Source organism: Apteryx mantelli, chromosome 9 (assembly GCF_036417845.1).
Source record: "Apteryx mantelli isolate bAptMan1 chromosome 9, bAptMan1.hap1, whole genome shotgun sequence".
Lineage (NCBI taxonomy): Eukaryota > Metazoa > Chordata > Aves > Apterygiformes > Apterygidae > Apteryx > Apteryx mantelli.
Genome location: NC_089986.1, coordinates 704290 through 727848, shown reverse-complemented (window position 1 = coordinate 727848; position 23559 = coordinate 704290). Strand labels below are relative to the sequence as shown.

At 41.1% G+C, this 23559-nt stretch overlaps 2 protein-coding genes across 3 annotated transcripts in view; one reads left to right on the top strand and one right to left on the bottom strand.

The window, feature by feature from the left end:
* Nucleotides 1-23559, bottom strand: part of MED12L (mediator complex subunit 12L) — a 165180-nt gene that overhangs the window by 97109 nt on the left and 44512 nt on the right. The gene's annotated exons all lie outside the window — the stretch shown is intronic.
* GPR171 (G protein-coupled receptor 171) lies at nucleotides 1226-22485 on the top strand. Of its 2 annotated transcripts, none has more exons than XM_013942324.2 (3): nucleotides 1226-1593; nucleotides 7508-7606; nucleotides 9324-10620. In XM_013942324.2, the coding sequence occupies exons 2-3, from the start codon at nucleotides 7574-7576 to the stop codon at nucleotides 10353-10355; spliced, it is 1065 nt and encodes a 354-aa protein (XP_013797778.1). In that variant the 5' UTR covers nucleotides 1226-1593; nucleotides 7508-7573; the 3' UTR covers nucleotides 10356-10620. The 2 variants fall into 2 exon arrangements, with proteins under 2 accessions (XP_013797778.1, XP_013797782.2); XM_013942328.2 differs by lacking the exons at nucleotides 1226-1593; nucleotides 9324-10620 and adding exons at nucleotides 19285-19490; nucleotides 20942-22485 and having other exon boundaries at nucleotides 7567-7606.

Genomic DNA, 23559 nt, shown 5'->3' with positions numbered 1-23559 from the left:
GACATTTTAAGGTGTCATGCACAAAGTCCATCGGACATGAAAACTGAAGCTACCAAACACCAGAACTCAAGGATGACCCAGAGCAACTGGACCCACAGGAGTGACGCTGGCAAAATGCGCCGTTATCTGCACGATCCCTGCGGGAATGACGGCCACGGAAGCTGCAGGGAGAGCGTGGGAGAGCATGGAGCGCAAGGCCGCTGGACCAGACCTCGCTCGCGCCCTGCCTGTCGCCTCACCCCCGAGAAAGTCACCGAAGCCAAACCTCCGGGTCGCAGCTAGCCACCGGAGACCCAAAGCGCTCTGATTCAGGTTTCTGGAAAGGCTGAATGCTCAAACTGCAGTTGAAACCGAATACAAGGCAGGCATAAAAATTCTAAACGAAATGAATCTTCAAATTTATCACCCAAAAGCAATGAATAATTAGGAATCATGGCTTTGATTTGGGAGTCTTAGAAGCCAAAGAGGGATAAACACACTCACAGTAAAGACAATTTTGTTTAAGTCTCTGAAGACACTACCATATTTCACTGAGAAAGATTCAGTGAAGTCTGGCAGAGAAGGGGGACTGTATTGATTCAGATTAACACGCATTTGCTCTGAGTAAAAGGATGCATTCACCGCAGCAGTTCATTAAAAGACTGTATATTCACTTGTCCATGCCTCCATCTGGCCCCTTCTTACAAGGCGATAAGCACTCATAAAAGGAAAATCCATGGAGAAACTGTGCATTCAGCAGGGTTCGGGTCAGCTTTTGGAAAACACAGCATGCATCATGTACGAAGTGATTAGTAACGCTGACATATGCAATTCACATGTTGTAATTTTTTTAATACATATATAAACCTCGATTTCTCTCCCCTAACCTCAGATTTCTTTCCAAACATAGTACTTTCCCAGGTTCATAGTAAAAGAGTGCATTAATTTTTCTGTTACCAGAGATTTCCAGTAATTTTGTCCTTAGCTTTCAAGACTCCCAGCAAACGTATGAGAAGAACAGGGAGGGAGGAAGACAGACAGGTGATTAAGGGGAAAAAAGAAAAAAAAAAAGCCGTACACCAGCAAAGTTTTATCATTCTTTCCCAAGAAAAAGAGCCTGAGCCTTTGCACACACCCCAAACAACTGCAGCGTAACCGCTGTGAACTCCAGCTTAGAACACTTCCATTAATGAAAAAGACGCTATTAAGGCAAGCTTTACAGAAAAGGTCGCAGCCAGGCCTGGGAACAGTTTAAGAAAAGCAAACACCCACGCTCAACTTAAGGTCACGTACTGCTTTTTCGACTGCCCAAATGTGTCCTTCTTGAAAAGAATTCAGCGCCGATGGGCAGGATGAAGTACATATAAGTACTCGGACAGCGCGCGGACATCCTGGCGCTCCGCTCTGCCGCCGCGGCCACCCAGCCGGAGGCAGCGGAGAGCCGGCGCGCTCGCTGCCGCCCACGTAACGCGCGCTCCGAACCACTGCTGCCCCTCCGGCAGATAGCGGAGATAATGCTGCAAAAGCACTTATTTGAAGAACTGAAAGACTGTCCAGCTGCAAAGTAATAACTCATGGATAAAACAGAGAAGACGGAAGACTTCACACTAACCAGTAAGTAAGAGAATCTGCTGTAGTTTATACAGCTTCTATAATGTTTTATAATACAAGGCAATTGTACCAACTTATTCTGTAATCTATTTAATAGCTGAAAAGGGACCACAGATGCAATTTGACATGTATTCTTTTTTTCCAGTTGAGGGAATGCCTTTTAATTACATATTTCTGTAGGCTATCAATGCTTGAATATTTTTTTAATTTTTAAGTAACTGCACTTTTTTTTAAGTGCCAAATGAAGATGAACAACAAATCATTCACTAGCTATGCAAACCACAAACAAATTACCTAAAACACAAATGAAATCATAACTGTAAATAAATACAGAAAAAAACAAGAAAAACTCCCACAGCTAATAGTTTGAGCTATGAAACAGGAGTAATGACATCCTACTATACTACATGTCTACAAGAATTGTTCCATATTTGTGTATACAGCTTGGATATAATCAGCAAAACATCTTTTTCTTAAGCATCTACTTTTTTTTTTTTAACTTATGAACAAGGAAACGTAACTATATAAAAACATCAGAAAATAGAATTAAAAAAAAAATCAAACATTTTAAAAGACACATTCTATTAAAACAGAATGTTAAAGGGAATAACTTTTTATTTGAGCCAAGTATTTTCTTCTTTCAAATTACCCAATTTTAATGATGATAAAACTATTAATAATTAAAATATTTTACTGACATACTTAGCATTAGAATAATTCCATATTTGATAGGGCAGTTGCTTCTAAAAGTTGGTCTCTTTAATCCTCTAATATGAAATTGTAAACAGAATGTTCCTAATATAACAATCCTAACTTTTCCTCTTGCATCCACTACTCCCTAATTAAGATATTATACCTGACCGTACATGGGAAGTTTTTATTTGTTTTTTTTAAGGTTTGATAAAAAAACTTGGAATATTTGAGTTAGATCCAAAAATGATTCTCTGTGCAAACAGGCTAAAGCATTGCCTAAGTTTCAGTGCAAGTACTGGGGTCTGCATAGACATCTTCATAGCTCCAATATTTTAATGATAATAGGTTACATTTTTAGAGTTTAGGACCTTGTCTGTAACTCAAATAAAAATAGAATGAAAATTTTAACCTCTCAGAAAAATGAGGCTGCTAAAATTTCAGATGAAAAAAGTAGCATGGGGACTCCTGAAAAATAAAAAGAAATGAAACTATGCGTGGGTTTTGAAAGAAAGAAATAAAATTCTACCCTTGAGGTGCCCTCACTCTGCAACCAAAGGAACTTGTGCTGCCCTGCAAAGAGTTTGCTATTTTTAACAAGAAAATAAACAATCTTATCTACAACAACTGATCTTTACACCTGTGGGCTCTGCCCATTGGTTTTGTCCTTCAGAAGACCAGAAACGAATGATAAACACTGGAAAAAAAAAACCAAAAAAACACATATGATCTAATTGTCCTTAATAACTTTGGTCTGGAAAATCTATTATAAAACTCTGTCAACACTAAACACCAGCCATGTCAAATGGTGTAATTTTATGTGGCACACTTCCTCCTGCCAAGTTAACAATAATAATTTTGGTTTTGTTTTTAAATACACTAAAAATGACTACTATTGAAAGAGAGATCCTGAAAGTATAACTGTTTATACAGCCAGGCCATCAGTGATTTTCCAGAACTCCTGAAGAGATGCAAGTTGAGCCAAAACGCGTGGGCACCAAAGCTGCTTGGCATCTCCAGAAGTCACCTTCACTCACATAGTTAATCCAAACTCCTCTTGCCATCCAAGGCAGGGCAATACACTAAGTTGCTTTGATCTAACCAGGAGATGAAAAGTTTATTTTCCTCATTGCAAGGTTGCCTGATTTATTTATTTTTAAGAGTGAGCGGTGGCTGGGGGGGGGGAGAGGAAGGAAGCAGGGGAATAAACAGATCAAAAGATCGTCTCAAAACAGCATTCAGATCTCCATCGATTCTAGAAACATGTATCTCTCATCCAACTGGAAACGAAAATTCATTCACAATTGTAACAAAAAAAGTCAAGACTTTCTATTGTACATCCCGCTTACTTCTGCAAAGCCTTAACGGGACTCCTGAAAGCCAACAACAGGCAGTAAAGGTTTGTAACGCATTGAATTTACAGGCTTGGGAATTGTTTTTGCAGATGCAAGGCATGAGAAAATCAATAAGCTGGGGCGGGGGGGCAGGATTTGTTTTCTTTTGAATTTCTGAATATTGACTGTATTGCTTCCCCCCCCCCCCAAGAACTATATAACTAGCCAAACGAAGAGGCAGATAGGCAAGACAATCTCAACAGAGGTATCGCAAAAGGTGTCAAGACTTCATTCCATGTTTTTTGTCAAAAGAGCATATTTAAGGTTAGACTACACAGTCGGTTTCTCCCAGCCTGAGCAGCCCGAGCGCTCCCTGCCGCTCCGAGACGAGCGAGGGAAGGCAGCCCGGGTCGGGGCCGGCCGCTGCCCAGGGCAAGGCGACAGCCCCCGGCAGCGTGGTGGGGATCGGGCGCTACCGCCCCTCGCGACACGCAGCGCCCGCTCGCCTGGTTGCTCGAGGGGCTTCGCTCCCTGCACGGTCACCGGCGATGCTAGGCGGGAACGCCAACGAGGGGCGGCTGCACCGAGGGGAAAGCAGACGGCACGCAGGGACACGCCGGCCTGAGAGCGCTGGCAGGACCCACGCGTGATCTTCGCAAAGGCCCCACAGGAGACAGCTCTGGGTTGGAAGAGGTCTGGAGCTCAGCATTCTTTGTTCGATTCATCCTACGTTCGGGAAATCAGGACTTCATCAATAAAACAGAAGCACATGCAAAGATAACTCCCTCCATCACCAATTATTGCCTCCTAACGAGAATATCCTGAATTTTGACAGTTTGGCTCAAAAGTGGAAAAAGTGTTGTTAGGAGGACAGTCAGAACTGTTCACATCTCTCTTCTTGCCCTTACTAAGCTTACCCTGCAGACGGACACATCCGGCCTCCCTGAAGCTCCCGGGGCCAGCAGGAGCCGCAGCGCTTCACGGGGACGCAGCAGCGGTGCAGGGACCGTCCTCGGACACGGAGGCGCTCCCAGGCCGTGTTCATGAGGTGCACGGCTCTCGCCCGCTTTCTGCTTCTCCATCTTTGCAGAAAGACACCTTCAGCCCTCTGCCTTCCCACAGGGTCACACGAGCATTCCCCAAAGAAACGGCTGGAGAGCGCAGGAGCAAGAAACCAAGGCCCTCAAGAAGTTACACATAGCTTATCCCCTTTTTCTGCGAGCCGTGCAAGAGGAAACACCTATTGAACTCTACCAAATACGATGCTGTCTCACAGTTACTTGGCTTTTACCTCGTGACAGGAATGTTTTCTTATTCTGTTATTCTAATTTGACTGTTTACCCCATTTTCCTCTCTTATGGTATAGGCATCTACAACAAACACGAACAACCAGCCAATTTAAAAAGATAATTTCAAAGTGCTGAAGTAGCACATAACGTTTTGCATGCTTTTATTCTCTTAAGTATTCCAATGTAGACATTGCCTTGTGACAAGCGTTTTAAGAACAGAAAAATAACAAAATCTCAGTCTCCTGGCAAACTTGCAAAAAGTTGCTTAGGAAGTCAAACCTGCCAGCTTATCTTCACATTCACCACAACAAATACCTCCCCAAGGGAGAGCCGTTAAATAAAACCATGGACAGTATACGTCCTCACCCGGGAATGTGCCACGCTATCTGCAGCATCGACACCTTTATGGAGACATGCAAACGAGCACAGCAACAGCTACATGCCACCACACACGTGGGCTTTGGGAGGAGATGCCTTGCCCTGGGCAGTCCCTCTGTCTGGTCCTGCCAGTCCTGAGCCTCCAGAAGTGCAACAAGACACCTCCGGGAAGCAACCCTAAGGACCGGGATATCACCCCACCACCTGCAAAGCACAACCAGCAGACCCTGCTTTTACTTCCTGCTGCTGCTCGGGCTCCCAAGGAGCGAACGAGCACGTCCCAGCTCGTGGGCCTCCAGCCACAGGAGCTGCAGAAGGTGTCCTGACCCACCCTGGCACCAGCAGAAGCTGCTGCGTGAGCAGGACGGGCATTATGATTTATGTAGCCAAGGACGCGCTTCCAAACTGCATTCCGCTTTTGGACTTGCTTTTACCAGCGTAGCCGATGACTGCAAGTTCAGATCACCACCTATATTCCTACTAGATTAGAAAGCAAATTTTTGAAAAGCTACATCTCTTAGCCCAACTCAGCACAATCTGCAGTTGCTGTGTTCTGTGCATTGCACTTCCTCTTTAGATTTTTCAGAACATCAGAGAGAAAATTTGGCATGCTCTTCCTCCCTGATAGACTCCATTTTGCAGTTCAAAAAAGATTTCTGAAGACAATAACCACTGTCGTCAGTTCCTGACCCAGTAATCACATATTTGTTTATCAAGTAGCTGCATTAATTTCCATAATTAGCTGAAAATGTCCATCCAGTACTGAAGAATGTATGTGACAGGGTAAAACAAGAAATTTGTAAATATTATTCCTACGTTCAGTAAAACAGTCATGAACTTTGAACTTCTGAAATTTGTCAGGCAAGTTGTAGAAGTCAAGAAAAGGGTGCCTTACTGGTTTTGGAAGAGTTACAAATGATAGCATAAGAATTTGAACATGGAAGGAATTAAGCATTTTAATGGTTTGCACATCTTTCCTCTCATGTATTTTGCCAAGACAACATGATTTGTAAACTGAGAAATTTCATAGTATTTATACATTTTACCAAATCAAACTTGCTAATTTGGTGAATCAATGTTGCTGGTTTTGCATGGCTACTTAATATTATTTGTATATATGTATTCATATATATGTGTGTGTATATATATTTATATACACACACACTTTAAGCTGGACCAAGTATTTGAATGTAAAAGGCTATTCACATATGAAAGGATATTCTCACATGCAAATTAAGAACTCTTGGGTACTAAAATATACCCTTTAACAAAATGTTAGCAAACAGCAGCAGTTACACAATAGCAAGGTTACAAGTAGTGAGGGAAAAAAATAATAATAATTCCAAAGGTTTAGTCATCCCCTCAATTAGCATTTGGGCAAAAAGCCACTAAATTCACCCACAAGGCAGTTAGCACCAAATGAGCAGTATTCACGGAATATCTGCGCCCATTTTCTGCTGCACGTCAGTCGGTGGACCACTGCAAGCTCTCACATTAGAGAAACTGGGCATGTTCTCGCTACAGAGGTTTATGGGCAGCTTGAACAAAAACGAAACAAGAACAAGCATGAAGGGGAGCTCCTCCACAAAGTGGAAGTGGGCCTTCTGCCAGCTATATGCAAACCATCTCTGGAGGCACCAAACCAGAAGAGAAGGGTGCAGCTGAAGCCGTGGCGGTGGTTATACGGATAGAGAGGTACCAGGCAGCTGCACGAAGGCCAGTCTGCTTGACTGATTCTTTATCCAAGCACAAGAATTAGACAGCATGATCCTGTGTTCCCATAGTTCCTGCAAGACCTACACTGTGACTTGTAACTGATCCCAGAAACAGGCTGGTGAGGCAACAGTGTTTGCTATTAACGCTAAATTATTCAGCACAGTAGGAACAAGGCCTTTGAGAAAGAGTTCGCAGTTCTGACTGTGACTAGGTGACAGAAAGGACCGAAAAGTTAGCATAAACATAAATGACATGATGCACATGAATGTAAAACGCACTCTAGCTCCCACATACACAATGATGGGATCTGGGTTGAATATAATTACTGTACCTCTATAGCTCTGTCCCTAACAAATTTTAAAGTCCTGCTAAAAGGTCTAAAGCATCATCTGCAGTACCAACAATCTAAAGAGAAGCTGTGCTATGAGAAACCCTCAGCACCACAGCGTTACACTGGGCTCTATTACCACATACAACCCTAACAACTGTATTTTCCCATCCTACCCATAGGTCGCCCAGGCAAAGAAGAGGCCCTGTGCCCGAGAACAGAAGCCTCTCTAGACCCTTAACACCTTCATGAGTAGCACCACAGCAGTCGAACCGAGAAAGGTAAGGACGTGCCATTGATCTCGAAAGACTTACTGATTCTAGCTTGGACTTCGGCCTCTTTCTCAGAAGCAGTCACTCCCAAGATAACTCTTCATAGTATGATGCCTCAGCACAAGAAATATGGCATGAACTTCCCAAGCCATTTAATATCTGCTGCTAAGAACAAGTGCAAAATCACCCACACGCGCATACTTTGCTTTAAAAAGCCCTAAAGATCAGGAACAACTTCCAAACATAACATATGCAGGGAGGTCCCCACTTAGATGGTCATACCGTACTAAGAGAACAAGTATACAGCAGGCAGCAGTGGGAAGAGAACAGTTTTCAAATACAATGCGTTAACATCTTAAATAAAAATGCTATTCATGCTGATGCTTTCCAGTTTCCTTCTGTACTCTTCCTCCCTCCACTCAGTCAATTGCTTTAGCAGTTCTGTCTCAAACTTCATGCGTTATCACCTCACAAGCCTAACGCATCTATTCACACAGTGGTTGTATTATAACATCTGCTCTCCACACCATCTTTTTCCTTTAAAAAGGCAACCAAACAAAAATAAGCCCTGATGACTGAAGTTTAAACAAAGAGAGCAGGGCAGAGCTGTTTATGAGAAAACCACCAGACTTTGGATGCAAATACTGATAATACTCACTGCACTTATCAATGCAAGTCCCAGAACAGAGCCTAGGATGGTCAGCTTTTACTATGTCTTCAAAAAAGATACACATAACAATACACCAAAGGAAACAGCTTTCTCTATTTGAAAGAAAATTTCCACTTCTCATTACCATAAGGTTGCATTCAGGTTCCAGTCTGCTACAGAGAAGAATCAGCTATTGACTTTAAATGGTGTCAATAAGGAAATTCTTTATTTTCTAAAAGATAAGGTGGTTTTTTTTCCACAGCTCTGTGGCATATGTTTTCTAGTTGCCTAGGTTTTTATTTGCCAAATGCAGCAGCAATACATCTGTCAGCCTTCCCTACAGAGGATGATCCACCCCCATAAACCTTCTGTCAAAGTAAAGCAGGCAGCAGATGTGATTTCTTGGAGCCTTCATAGGGATCCTCTAAAATTTAAATCTGAACAACTTGAGAATACAGCTCTAGCTTGTACCTTACACATGCCTATATATCGTGCTACTAACAGCAAAGTTAAAGCAAACTGTGGTACCTGCACATAAGGTTTTCCTTCAAGTGAACATTAGAAAATATTGGCATATACTTAGATCTTTATCAGTCTTGACTCGAACAAAACTGTGTTTACCATCACTGTATACAAAATATAACACTTGTAAAAGCAATGTTTATCTCCCAAGCATATTTTCTAGTAAACCAGTGCTAAAAATAGACAGTGGTCCTTAAGAGTTAATGAAATGCATTCAGTCAGCAAATCACTGTCTCTGTCCCCCTGCTAGTTCCCAGCACGTAGGCTTATACACAAAAAAAGGAGCAGTACAGGACATGAAGACAATGGATTTAAGTCACATGGAGAATCAAATGGATTCTCTGTTCAAAACAGCACTGTGACACTGACCATCAAAAAGTGAGATGGCACCACTTGGAAAATACTCATTATGCATCCCTGCAAGAAATGATAATTCGGTGATTTCTGAGAAATATGCCAAGTTTATTTTGAAGTCAGAGTAGAAATCTTATACTAAATCAATGGAAAGCACAGCACCATTCTATCTTACTGAGATAATCTTTCCTCTACTTCTAGGAACAAAGATATTGTAAGATGTTCAACTGGAGCACAAACTCATCGGAAAACAACTGCACTCACAGCACAGCAATAACTAAGAAAGTCATTCCACTGGTTTACTGTTTAATTTTCATAGTAGGACTCTTGCTGAACAGTTTGGCAGCATGGATCTTCCTGTACGTTCCTAGCAAGAAGAGCTTCATTGTCTATCTCAAAAACATCGTCATTGCTGACCTTCTAATGAGCTTGACGTTTCCTTTCAAAATTCTTGCTGATTCGGAAATTGCACCTCCACAGCTCAACATTTTTGTGTGCCGATACTCTGCTGTTGTTTTTTATATAAACATGTATATTGGAATAACTTTTTTTGGCCTCATAGGTTTTGACAGATACTACAAAATTGTAAAGCCTTTATTTACCTCTGTTGTTCACACAGTTAACTATAGTAAGGTTATCTCCATAATCATATGGCTATTGATCACATTTTTATCACTTCCAAATATGATTTTAACTAATGAAATCACTGAAGCAAATTATTCCAGAAAATGTATAGGTCTTAAAAGCAAGCTTGGCAGACAGTGGCATAAGGCGTCAAGCTATATCTGCATTGGGATTTTCTGGATTGTGTTTCTTCTGTTAATCATTTTTTACACCTCAATATCAAAAAAGATATATAGCTCCTATAAAAAGTTCAGAAAGAACTCAGACATGACCAAGAAAAAGATCAATCGTAATATATTCAGTATCATGTTTGTATTTGTCGTTTGCTTTGTACCATACCACCTCTGCCGAATACCATACACTCTAAGTCAAACCAGCTCCCAGTTCAACTGCCAGTCAACGAAAGCTCTGTTCTACGCAAAGGAGTTTACTCTCATCTTATCTGCTGCAAACGTGTGCCTTGATCCCATTATTTATTTTTACCTCTGCCAGCCCTTCAGAGAAAAGCTGTATGAAAAACTGCATTGCAAGCTGAAAACTTCAGGTGAGGTTGAAATTTCTAAATCCAGAAGGTCAAATACACAGTACTCATGCTTTCCCGAAGTGTAAGTTCAGATATGTAAAAATAACACATGCTTTTGAAAGTTATTCAAGACTGCAAATGTCTCAAAAAGAAACTGAACAAATGAGAACCTGCAAAAAAAGGTTTTGGCATAAAATACCAATTAGCAGTTCTCTGTATAAAAACATTATTGCTTACTACCACTATATTTACTACAGGCTACTTCAGTTGAAGACATGGTTGTATTAAGGTGTGAAACGACCTATTTGGATCTCAAAAGGAGAGAGGAATAACTGGAACAAAAAAAAAAAAAAAAAAAAAAAAAAAAAACACACATGGAGCTCCAGGCTACGGTTCTCAGGAAGGATTATCCAACAGACCTAGTAATCAAACTGATTTGCTTTTGTTTCATATGAAGCCAGGCATGAGCACGCATGGAGAGGAACAAATCCGCCCGAAGGGGCTGGGAACGGTTGATCGTCCATCTCCACTGGAACAGACTCCCCAGAAGCAACACTACAAAGCTCAGCATAAGTGTTTGATTTGGCCTCTACCAGCCAAAGAAAGAGTACCGAGACCGTGAGGGAAGCGCTCTCATGTATTTACCAGCTCACAAAGCAAAGCACCTGAGACAACGCACAGCTCAATTCCAACAACTGCAAAAAAAGAATGAAAGAGAATTAAAAAAAAATACAGCTCAGATCAAATCCTCAAAAACCTGTGCAGAGCCTGAAAAAGCTTTGGTAGCATTTATAAAAATATATTGGTTTTCTTAAGGGAAACACCCTACAAAATTAAGAAATTAAACAATATGACTCTATTTGTAACCCACAGAACCCACAGGCAGAAAAATAAGAGAGAGAGAGGACTTCTATAAAATGCTGTGCTCAGTATAAGGAAGTGTTTTAAGAGGAGTCCCTTCACAAACTAAGCAGCACAGTCATATTGTACCTTAATCCTCAGGACTCTTCCCAGATAACGGGGTATACACCTAGAGTGTTTACACCAAATTGACTGAGACTTGAATAACTCTTTTTGTTGCTGCAGACGGAGGTAAGAACATTAAGGAGCCGTTTGAAAACAAACACACGTAGCTGTCTAGAAACTGTGGGATATATTTAAATCCAGAAAGAATGATTTGGTGGTTTGCCTACATTTTCAGCACTCTGATGAAACATTTCTCTTTGTACAAAAGTAATAGCTGAAAGCCATCTGTATTTTATATATAAATATAATCTCATTTTTTACTGTATTTTTCAGTACAGCCCCTTTTTTTTTTTTTTTTTTTTTTTTTTAACTTTATCATCGTACACGGAAAACACACCAGCACATGAAGTATCCACAACAGCTTCCAAGGAACAGCTCTGGAAGCTGAATGCTTCCGTTTTACTTAAAGAAGTTACAGGAACAGAAATAACACGTGTTTCACCTTTCTGCCTCTGTGTTTCAGCTCAGTCCTAATAGGTAACTTCTAAGGGTGAAAGATTTTTAAATACACGCTCTTTGCATCTTTTCCAAGGCTGTGGGCAATTTCTCTTGTTTTGAGACCACTGTTCTATAATAATGGTATTCCACCATCACCCATTATCATAGTTAAACTCACCTTTCTTGAACGCATTTACTTCCATTTATTTCCTATTTGCCTAATGAGTGGTTCCACACCAAAGTCACAAAACAGTCAGAACCCAAAGCCTGGACGAAGTCTGGATGTTTATCTGATTGTTGGGGCTTGAGGCAATCCTTATTCTGAATTGGAGTTTAGGGACTAGATAAGTTGTGGAGTTTGGGGGGGGGGGGTTAAGAAAATGCATAAAAGATTATTTATATGGTTCTTTCAGAGCTCCCTGATCCATGCCAAACTGAAACTTTGCAGACTCTTCCCTGCTAGCCAGGGAAATAGTCAACGAGGGAAGGGAAACTGTTGCTTTGTGGGAGATTTCTTTTGTAATTTATGGCAAAAACATTTAGTACCTTACATGACATGGCTTTTTATTTGCCTATGTCAGTCTAAATAAGTGAGCCTGTGAAAGCACAGTGGCATACTGAGATGAAAATCGCCTCCACAATATATATTTGTATAAGTTTACTTTCTTTACTTTGCAAGCTTTATAAAATGATTTATACTGGATTGTCTCCTCATCCCGTAAGAGTGACTGATATTAAAACAAGAGATTACTGATACTGATATAACTGACAGCAAGAGATTATTGATATTATATATGCACCAGAGTAAAGTATGCTGACCAATACACTTTCTTCAGAAGTGACACTAAATTTCTAGCTTTTGTTTTGTTTTGAAAAATCTTCCTCCGATAGCTTCACTCATCAGAAAATGCTTCTATTGATCCTACTGCAGTTTGGTACCCTGCACATGACAAGTCTCAAATAACTCAATTATTAAACCAAGTTTCTGCTCCATTTCTTCAACCGTGCTTTTAACTTTGCTATGTAAACTGGGACAGAAAGGTATGGGGCCAGTTTTTTTCCATGCCAAATAAGTTAATTCTCCCATACCTTTCCCAGCACATTCTCTCTCAGATAATCCCAGCCAACTCCTTAGGCAGCCAGAAGTCTTGGAGCCACATTAAACACCAGCCTTTGCCCTTCAGCCTCCCACCTGGAGGAGCTTTCCTAAAACCCTTGCAGTGTGAGTTACAGGCAAGTTGGAGCTAAGCAAGGCTCCCACTCAGCTTCAGCTGCAGCTCATCCCACTGACGCACTCACCGCTCTCCCTGTTGTCCTGCAATAACAGGAAGCTGAGCTTGCGTTTGTTTGTTTATTTGTTTGAAAGTTAAGTTATTCAAATGGATTTGGAACCACTTGTAAAGGTTCAGTCCCCCTGGGAAGAACGAGCACACATCACAAGCTGCCCAGAGAGATTCAACACGTGCATTTGCGCAGGAAAGTCGTAGTGCTCATGCTTTTTCAACCTCTTCCCTCCATCTGGAGGAATTCCCAAGTCATCCCTTTCTAACAAGGCACTCCTCTGCTGTTCAAAACCTTGAGCAAGCAACTATGTATGGCCACACAGATCTGCTTCAAAAAAGGCATACATCCCATAGTTTAAACTAGGTGTCACCTCATAAACCTGCCACAGCCTTTAAAGATAAAGCACGTCATCTCCCTCCCCAGAAGCCCTCTCAGCACTGCACTGGACAAATGTCAGTGCTGCAGTTACTGTGCAGTGGGTTATGCACGCTAATACCGAGGTGCAAGGCTTCCAGTTGGACTCCTATTTCCTCTGCCGCTTACAGGCATGATAATTTCCCAGGAAAGGGGCTAAACTTAGCAAATGGGAACCCCTCCTCCAAACACTATTTCAGGGGAGAAAGCTCACTCCACAACTCCCTCAACAGATAAAAAATCCTGGCTGTGCTGAATAAGACTCAAGAGTCTCATCTTTCAGGACTACCATGTATTTGCTGGCTTTAACACAGAGGGGATGGGAGGGAAGGACTAATTTCTCTTTGCCAATAGCCTCACACACGTTCTCCCATTTTGCTCCAGTAAATTAATTTCTGGTACTAATTTTTATGAGAGTATCTTCATTAGCAGATCTAATAATCATCACATACAGAGCACCACACTTCTGTGAAACACTGTTCAAACAACTAAAACCAATCAATTATAATTTGCAGACAACCGCTGCGCAGCCGAAGCACATGCATGCTATCTCATGGTGCCTAAGTCTGCTCTGTCGGCCGCTGGTGAAGCTCATCACGGCACGTTCGGAGGCACCTCTCGTTGCTGCCTACCTGCAACCTCTGGAGTTCACGCAGCGTAGTGTGCCAAACGCAAACCAGACACAGCCACACAGGCTACACTGACCAAATCCTGCCATCTTGTGCATCTAAATAAATATATCAATCATTTTTTCTTCACCAAAATACATGTTTCTGCTCGGAATTCTTAAGTACCCTGTGCCAAGATCACTTATATTTTTCATTTATGTTGTAGACTTTATGGGGTTTAAAAAAAAAAAGTAATCCATCAACAGAAGTCATGAAAAGCTGTAAGAGAATGTGCTGAACTTGCTAGTTTGTTCATGAAAGAAAACCGCTTCGCTACATGGGTAAAGGATGGCCAAGACCCTGCTCGAGGATTACTCCTCAAAGATGCACTTTAATAATGAATCTTGTAATTGTGACGGCAATGCACAGAAAGCAAGAAAAAGCTCTCAGAACTCATTTGTAGCATCCACTCATTATTGTGCCCCTCAAGTTTATTTTAACTGCTTATCTCACCGTTGAAGAAAAGCTAAAAGAATAAACTGTTTGCTAGTGCTGGTGAGATTTCTGTCCACCATCACAAGTGATGTAAAAATCAGAATAAATGCAGGATTTCCCCTCAATTCTCTATTATACAGCAAGTTAAAACTTTCTACCCCTGCACACTTATCTGGCTTGTAATCCACAGACAGGTAAATACTCATTGAAGAAATCGAGACTCAGTTAAACCTCAGACTTTCAGTGTCTTTAACAACACACACAGAGTGAAGCATGAGCGCACCACTCCCATCACAAATAATTCACCCAAAAAAGGTTCGGCAACAACAGTCACAGCTGATTCCCGAACCTTTCTGAGAAGCTGTGTTCAGGAGACAACGTCATTACCTAGACTGGGAAAACAAGCCACCATCTGAGTTCTGCTTCTTCTTTTTTTTTTTAAATTAATTTTCATATAATAAAATTATTAATTTTCAGCCAGCTGAACCACCATTTCGCCTATCCTCCTCCTGTGGACTGTTCGTGATACTTTCCCGCAGACTGCTGACTTCTGCTTCTGTGCTGCTTCTCCCAAATGGCAAAGGAGAATACAGTGTCCAGGATGGTTCTTCCATGACAGGGGAGTCTCCTGCCCCCAGGACAACTGTCCCATTCAGGAAGAAGTTTACAGTTAGTTTCCCCCATCTAACAGCAGCTCAAATTTCTCCCAACTTTTTTCCACTATATCTGATGCCATGACATCTAAAGCACAAAGGACACAAAATCCATGTGGGCACTACATGCCAATAAGCCTTATTTTGGTAAGTTGCTTAGAAAACAGCCACTAAAAGCTTAAACCACATAAGCATTTAAATCCGTACTTGACAACTTTCCTGATTTAAAAGATACAGGGATACAAATTATATGGATTCAAATATTAGCTTCCTAATGGATGGATTAATGGTTGTGATTATTAGGTATTTTTCTCACTTAAAAGAGAGCAGATTATACTTGAAAACTATAACTGGCTAGCACTTCTTAACATTTAGCTAAGATGATATGCTCCAGAATCAAAGACAAGGAAAAAGTAATGAAAAGAGGTTCAGAGACATATCTGGACATCATAAGCTGGACTCATCCACCAGTCACAAAACTAATGCCAAATATACTGTAAATGCACACATGCACGATATCCTACTTTTGCCCTTCCCAAATACAAAATTCAAGAATGAAAGTTGTCTTTTTAAACTCAATTCCACCTCTTACAGGGCATCTTTAACTAACTCACGACATCTCCTCCCTTCCTCACAAAGCCTATTTCACTCTGGGCAATCTGATCCGGACGTGAACCAAGGCCAGACCAGGAGGCTACCCAGAGGACCTCTGCCTCATACGTGTTGCACTGCAGGCAACGGACACCTAACGAGGCAGGGGACCTAAGCAGAGTAAGCGTGGCGTCATGGCCAGATGCGTGAATGTGGCCAGGAAATGGTTTCTCAGCCTGGAGCAGAGCCCTCGAGGTAGGAGCTAAATGACTCAGATTTTCATAGGTGCTCACGTTTAACCATGTTTCCTTCTCACTAGGGGAGCAGGCAGTCTGATCTACTGCAGATGCAAGTATTCTCAATGGTGTCCAAAGTCAGAGGGGTTGTGCCTTAAATATATACACATATATATATATATATATATATACATATAGCGCTTCCCACTCCCCGTGTCTGGCCTCCTGTAGCATCAACATGGTATCTCCCAAGGTTGGTCAGGGCTCAGCTGGAATCCTCTATGCCTCATGTCTCTGCCTGTGCCATGGCTAACGACCAGCCTCTCCCAGCTTGGTTTTTATAACTCAAATATCTGAGTATTTCATAAACACTAACAAGAAGTACTGAGGAGAAGTCTAGCAGCAAATTAATAAGTCTCGCAGGACTCTTACCTAAGGAGCATGAAGTAAATAAACCCTGAGGCTACCCGCTGAAGGGGGAGGAGAAAACACAAGGCTGGCATCTCCTTAAGGAACCACCATCCAACCCAAGGACTGACACAACCTGGTTGTGTGCCTGCTCTTGGGGAAAGGGGTGTCACGCCATCATTAAACTTCAGCGTTAGTCCCAAAGAGTCAGAGTGTAGGCTGAACAGAAATCAGCTCTCCTGCTTCTCAAAGTCGGTGCCCACTCCGCACAACCGTAACACTCCTCACACACACAGATGCTAGCGACAACACTGCACGGCTTCAGAAAGTCAGAAACCCAGTCTGCAGAACCCACAAGTTCTCAGCTTTCCCCATCCATACCAGCTACTCTCATATCCTTCTTTCTCCCAGCTTCCCTCCATCCTACCAGCTCTACCAAATCCATAACCTTGAGGAGCCGGTCCTAGCTCTTCAGAGGCACCCACCACTCTTGTCTCTCGACTCCTCTTTTAACCATGCTTCCTAAACCACACCTAGATCCTCAGATGTCTTGCTCCAATCTAACCCTGCATCTCTTACAAAACGTCCTGCCTCTTGCTTTCCTTCGTGCTGCAGAGCGTCGTAGTGCCGTCTTCCACACAGCGGGGGTACCAGCAGAGGGACGCACTGAGATGTCCCGCTGCTCGCCTTTCTACTGCCTCCCACCCTCAGGCAGCATCCACCAGCACAGAAGTTGGGAAGCTGCATGCTCCGCTGTTCAGCAGGAATTGAGGATGCACAGCTCAATCACACAGACAAGGGAGTGCGCTCAGAAGAAAAAAAATTGAAGATTCATTAACAGCTGAACTCCAGAAAGTCTCTGAAAACCTTTTCTGCACATGGAACTTTTCTCCAAAGGAATATGCAAAATGTGGAGAGGAATCGAAAGAAATCCTGGCACAGAAACTACTCACATAAAGTCTTTGGTGTCTCCAATTCAAAACACAAGGCTCTTAATGCTCTTTTAAAGGTCATCAGATTTTCTTAATGTTTAGGCATTATTTTTCCTAGCCTTATTCTGAGAAATGGATTAATCATTTTGGCTGAATCCCCTCCCACACCACCACCCCCTTCCTTCTTTGCACCACCCCTCCAATCCCAGGAGGGAGTGAAAGAAGACTCATCATGGAAAATTTCAAAGCAAAAGTTAAAAAATCAGCAAAGTTTAAACTACCAAAAATAGGGATTTTTAATGAGAAGTTCTCAGCAACCTTAGTTACACCAAAATCTGATCTGCATCTATGATTTATGAACTAAAATAGCCTTTTAGATTAGTTGTATAGACAGGGGAATAGGATGACACTGAAGCAACAAAACTGGAATTAGAACTCCCTTGATAGTCTTGTGTTTCTTCTCCTCTTGAAACACTTCTGTGGAAAACTAGAACACTTTCCACTGAAGGTTTACCTGACCATCACCTTCCCTCTTTAGACCTGGGAAAGTTTTCTGAGCTGTAAACTGACTCAAAAGCAAAGGGGAGACACACACACGCACACAAAACTGAGTCCAGAGCTTCAAGCGAGCAAGAAAGAAAGAAAAAAAAAAAAGGCCAGTTTTGCATCATTAGCATACCACTACAACACCACAAAACCAGTCCATGTTTGCTCAAAACTGAACATAGGATCATTCTAGATTATGAAGCTTTACAAACATTTTGACGAATATGGTCTGAACTTTAAGCTTATGACTAAACCTAAAACCAGACATACTTAACTTGTTTTTTCAGAGAGCTGTGATACGCGATTTGTAAATTCCTGTGGATTCTCAACTACAACACAGTGATAACATGTTAGTTTTTCTGTATTATTGTCAGTACCCTCGGCCACCTAGCCTAAGATAGACATATTCTGCTGGCTTAATAAAAAACAAACGTTTAAGTATGAACATTTCCTCTATGTACCTGACATGTCATTTTTATTTTTAATATTGCCTGGCAAGCCTCCAAAGTTTTAGAACCTTGAACTCCTATCAGAAAACTCCCCATGTGCTCTTAAATCTGTAACTTAGGTTTCAACTCTAAGGGGGAGAAAAGAAAAAAAAATAAATCATGAGTCTTCTTAAACTTGGAACTTCATGCAGGAATATTATAATGAATAAGGACCAACTACAGCTGCAGAATCCTCACATTTCTCTCTCTAATTCCAAGACAGATGCACAGGGAGGAAAAGGGAGTTTTAGATTTTTAAAAACAAAAGCAAAGCTGCAGGCTATTGGATGTCACACCTCTGAAGTCCCAGTTTGAGAATCTGGCACTAAACTGTATCCTGATGAAGTAACAGGGACTAGGGGAAGAGTCCACCATAAGTGTCTGGTGTTCACTTTTATAATGGTGACACGATAAACATTTAAACATAAAGCTTTAGGCTTGAGGTTGGCAGAAGAGAGTGAAGATGTCACTGTCTTCAGGTCTGCTGCTTTAGTTTTTATTACAAGATATCAACAAGTTGAAGTTTATTCCCTATCCCCGTCAGCTCTCTGATGCAGATAGGTAAAGCAGCTTGACTGTTTTCACTCTGCTTCAAATACCACAGAAGTAGTATTTTGAATTATAAAAATGCATTCTACTGGTCATTACGTAAAATGTGGAACTCTGTTCTTCCACAGCTGTTTTTCCCCCCTGTCCTTCTCCGTTTCATTCTGCACTCACTGCCCAGAGCGCCTGAAAAACAGCTCACCACAAAACCGAGTTAAAAGGGGCAGAAGAACATGCAGAAATGTTACCGAGAGCTGCATTTAGTGTGTTTTCAGCGCAGCCCTTAAAGGAAAGGGGTAACTTTGGATTGTTCCATGAACACTTACATTTTTCTGTCACCTCTCTCTTAGGTAACTTCCATGTGGCTTAGCTATTTGAATGCTGGTTTTAGTTGCGTCAATCAGCACATTTAAAAACCACAGACGCATTTAAAAAAAACAGCAGATGCAGTAGGAGGAAAGATTAACACGTTATTGAACAATGAGAAAACACTCGCTGAGAGACAACCACCATTAACAGATTAATGCTTAGAAGACCCCAGAGACCAGTAAGAAAGGTATGTGCTTTCAGCATTTACTTCATTCTATCTTGATCTATGTAAATATACAGCTTAAAATATTAACTGCGGCAAACGCGTCGAAAATCAGGTTCAAGCGCTGAGCACAGCCGCCTCTTCTCTGCCCGTGACTCGGCTGCAGTCGCTCTGCCTCCTCAGACCGAAGCGTGCCGGGGCTCAGCGTGCCGGGCCGCCGGCCCCAACTCTGCCGGGCCTGGGGGCGCCAGCCAGCTCCAACTCTGCCGGGCCCAGGGGTGCCAGCCGGCCCCAGCTCTGCCGAGGGATGCGGGGCGGCTCCCACGCCGGGCTCCCACCCGGGATGGTGGCACCGGCAGCGCTGCCCTGTGCCCCGCGCGCCACGGGCACCGAGACGCGCTGCAGCTCCGCCGCGCGCTCACGGCAGCGGCGGCTGCCACCTGCACAGAGCCAGTTACAGGAAAGAAACTGATTTTTCCCCCCTCACTTTAAATCACTAAGTATCTGCGATCCTTTGTGTTTGTGTAGATTGTAACACAAGTTTTGTATGTCTGGCTACATGTTTTACAGCAGAACACAAATGTGGCTGCAATGCAGCACTTCTCTTACGTTGTATGCTAAACTTCAGAACCACACAGCGAAATAGAAAATAATTGCAGTTTGATGCTATTCAAGACATAAATCTGTTGTTCCTTATTCCAAGAAATTATAGTAAGAGTTCCTTCTTTCCAGTAAACGTTCTGCACAGCAGTCTGCCAGAGTAACATAAGAAACCCTCGGTGGTGGTGTAGTAGATTTAGTTAAAGTAAGACTAAAGGATTAAAAAAAAAAAAAAAAAAAAAAAAAAAAAAAAAAAACACTTTTCTTCTCCTTTTTACTAAAGCCTAAAACAGGAGGTGAACAAAATAATTTAACAGTTGCTTTTTTCAAAATGTGTTTCTTCTAGAGGCTTCATAAAAATATTCAATTAATTCACCCTCTGCTCAACTTGAGACACACAGCAGTTTGCAAAAAACTTAGGACTGGTCATCTGACATGTCTGACTATTTGTCTGACAGTGTTTTAGCTCCTTATAGATTTTTATAAACTGAGACTGCTATAAACATTATCCTTTATTATTATATTTAGTTCTAACTGTTCAAGTTTTAGTATGATCATTATTAACTAGTTACTAACAGTTTATCTCAAAGAGATCCAAAAAAAAATTTTTTTTAAGCCAAACACACATAGAAATACTGCTTTTGTGATAGTTTCTCAGCGATCTATATGCTTTCAACAACAAAACCTAATACATCTCCAAACTAACATATGAACACAAGCCTCTCAAATACCTGTGAAGCAGCATGAATAGGGACAAAAATATATTTATTTTTTCTTTGTGGTTGCCTTTTTTCATGAAATTAAATGAAAAAAGTTCACACAGAATAACTACTGTTTTTCAGGAAGAGTTGATGTCTTTTTTTTTTTTTTTTTAGGTTCTTGAGATCTCCTAGCAGAAAACTAACTTGTACAAGAAATATACAATGTCAAGCAATGTTTCACAATGCAATATCCATACCGAAATGGAACCTTTTACCTATTTTTACTACTTGATTTTTCTTATGGGATTTATTGGAAGTTGTTTTGCACTATGGGCATTCACACAAAAAGACCAGAAACAGAAGTGTATGAGCATCTACTTAATTAACCTCTTAACAGCAGACTTTTTGTTGACTTTGGCATTGCCAGTTAAAATAATTGTTGACCTGGGAGTTGCACCCTGGAAACTGAGAATATTCCACTGCCAAGTTACAGCCTGTTTCATCTACCTGAATATGTATTTATCAATTATATTTTTGGGATTTGTAAGTATGGATCGTTGCCTTCAGCTAAAGCACAGCTACAAGATTTATCGTATTCAAGAGCCTGGATTTGCCAAGATGCTGTCCGCAGTCGTATGGGCGATGGTTCTCCTGATAACAGTGCCTAATATGGCCATTCCAATCAAAGACATTGAAGAAAGATCTAATGCGGGATGCATTGATATTAAAACAAAGTTTGGAAGAGACTGGCATGTGTTTACAAATTTCATTTGTATGGCAATATTCCTTAATTTTTCAGCTGTGATACTGGTTTCCAATTTCCTTGTTGTTAGGCAGCTCTACCAAAACAAGTATAGTGAGAGCTATGCAAATGTAAGGAAAGCCCTAATCAATATATTGCTGGTAACTGCAGGCTACCTAATGTGTTTTGTCCCATACCACATTGTTCGTATTCCCTACACTTTGAGCCAAAGTGATACGATAACTAACTGCTATCTGAAACAAACTCTCTTTAAAGCAAAAGAATCTACCTTGCTGTTTGCAGTATCAAACCTCTGCTTTGACCCTATTCTGTATTATCATCTGTCCAAATCGTTCAGACTGAAGATTAGCAAGACTTTTGCAGCACCTAAAGGGGCAAAGGTTTTCCCAAGTGAAGAGACAAAGACTGTCACAGCAGAAGAGGCGCACTGCGGACCTGACCAGGAGACACAAAAGTACTGATTTTAAACTAAATCTAAAGTGGGTGCAAATACGTGTTATTTACAGCTGCTGTGCAATTGCAAACATGGCTAACAAGGTCAACATCATTACTGTTCAATCATAAGCCCAAGCAGAAGGGAGAAACTTGACTAACAAAAAAAACTGCTTTATTATATGTTCGTATAGTAGGTCTGAACTAGCAGAACACTTGATACTGCCTTTTAGAAACCAGTGATGACCCACCAGGAACCAGCAACATGTTCAGAGAGACACAAACATACCTTATAAATATTTATGGATAAATACCTGAACTCACCCTTACTACATGAAATATTGTAGGCTCCCTATATTAAATGACTTGGTGCAATCAAGGAAAGAGATTACTTAATGGCAGTTCATAAGCTGCAAAGCTTTTCACAGATGCAATTAACCCAAAAACATTTTAAAGGGCATTACTTCAGAAAGTGATTTTAAGCTGCACTGATTAAAAATTATTGTATCTGCTTACATCGCACCTGCAGTTTTCATAAATAAATTTCTTGTTCTCGTCATGTTCCTTTGCCTTTCCTTGTTACTTCAATGAATATGAAAAAAGCTAACAACATACATTATAGAAAATTCAAGCAAATTTTAAAATTAAGATAGAGCGTATTGATATCCAGTGTATTTTTGTTACTTCCAAAAAATTAGAAAATGGCAGCTAAGTGTATTAATTTATAAATGCTTTCAAAGACAATGCATGTATAAAATAGTCAATAATCAAAGCCAAAATCAAATGTGCACAGGCAAAACCCATGTAACTGGATTAGTTCTAACCGTAAACAAAAAACATTTCAGAAACATAAAAAGAACCAAGTTACTTTTCCCTAATTCTTAAAATGGGCAAAATATGAATCACACTAAGTAAGCATTCAAAACTGTCCTGACTACTGTTACTGACAGTAATAGCTCATTCAATATTCTCACAGCAACAAATCACCCTCGATAACTCAGAACCCAAACTTTGTCAAGGAAGGAAGTTAAAACAAAAGAAACTTGTCGTTATCACATCCTATTCTCACTTGGACAGTTCCTGTATTGATAGGATCTACTATCGTTAACAGTTATCATTGCTGTTTCAGAAGAAAATTCTGAAGTAGAGATACGTTCCAGTTCCAGGCTTGTTCAGTATTTGGCCCCTTTTCCCAGCATTGTGGAAAAGATGAAAAACGAAGAGAATGAGGGTTTGGAATTTGGGATCTGGAATGCTATTCACAGGGGTTTCTTTAGTTCCCAAGAGTCCCATAGACAAACACAGAACAGCAGCAGCAACCAAAATCCATGCCAAGGAGTGGGCAGGAGGAAATAGCACCATTCCATCCCTTACATTTCAGAACTGTTTGTTTCAGATATTTTAGTATATTCATTCATTCGTCCAACTACAATATCAAAGTTTCTATTTAACAAACTTTTAGTAGACCCTAGAACGTGGTGTTTTTCATGTGGTGCTTCTTTCCTTACTCTAGTAAGTCACCATACCTATTACACCTCTCCGCAGCTAACCCACTTTTGATAAAACAACGATCTCTGTATGCCGCACTAAAGCCATT

Excerpts from the sequence above, each read along its gene's own strand:
- GPR171 (XM_013942324.2), top strand. The coding sequence starts at position 7,574 with ATGAGTAGCACCACAGCAGTCGAACCGAGAAAG. Across the intron at positions 7,607-9,323 it reads CAGCAGTCGAACCGAGAAAG|GAACAAAGATATTGTAAGAT; the intron begins GTAAGGACGTGC and ends CTCTACTTCTAG.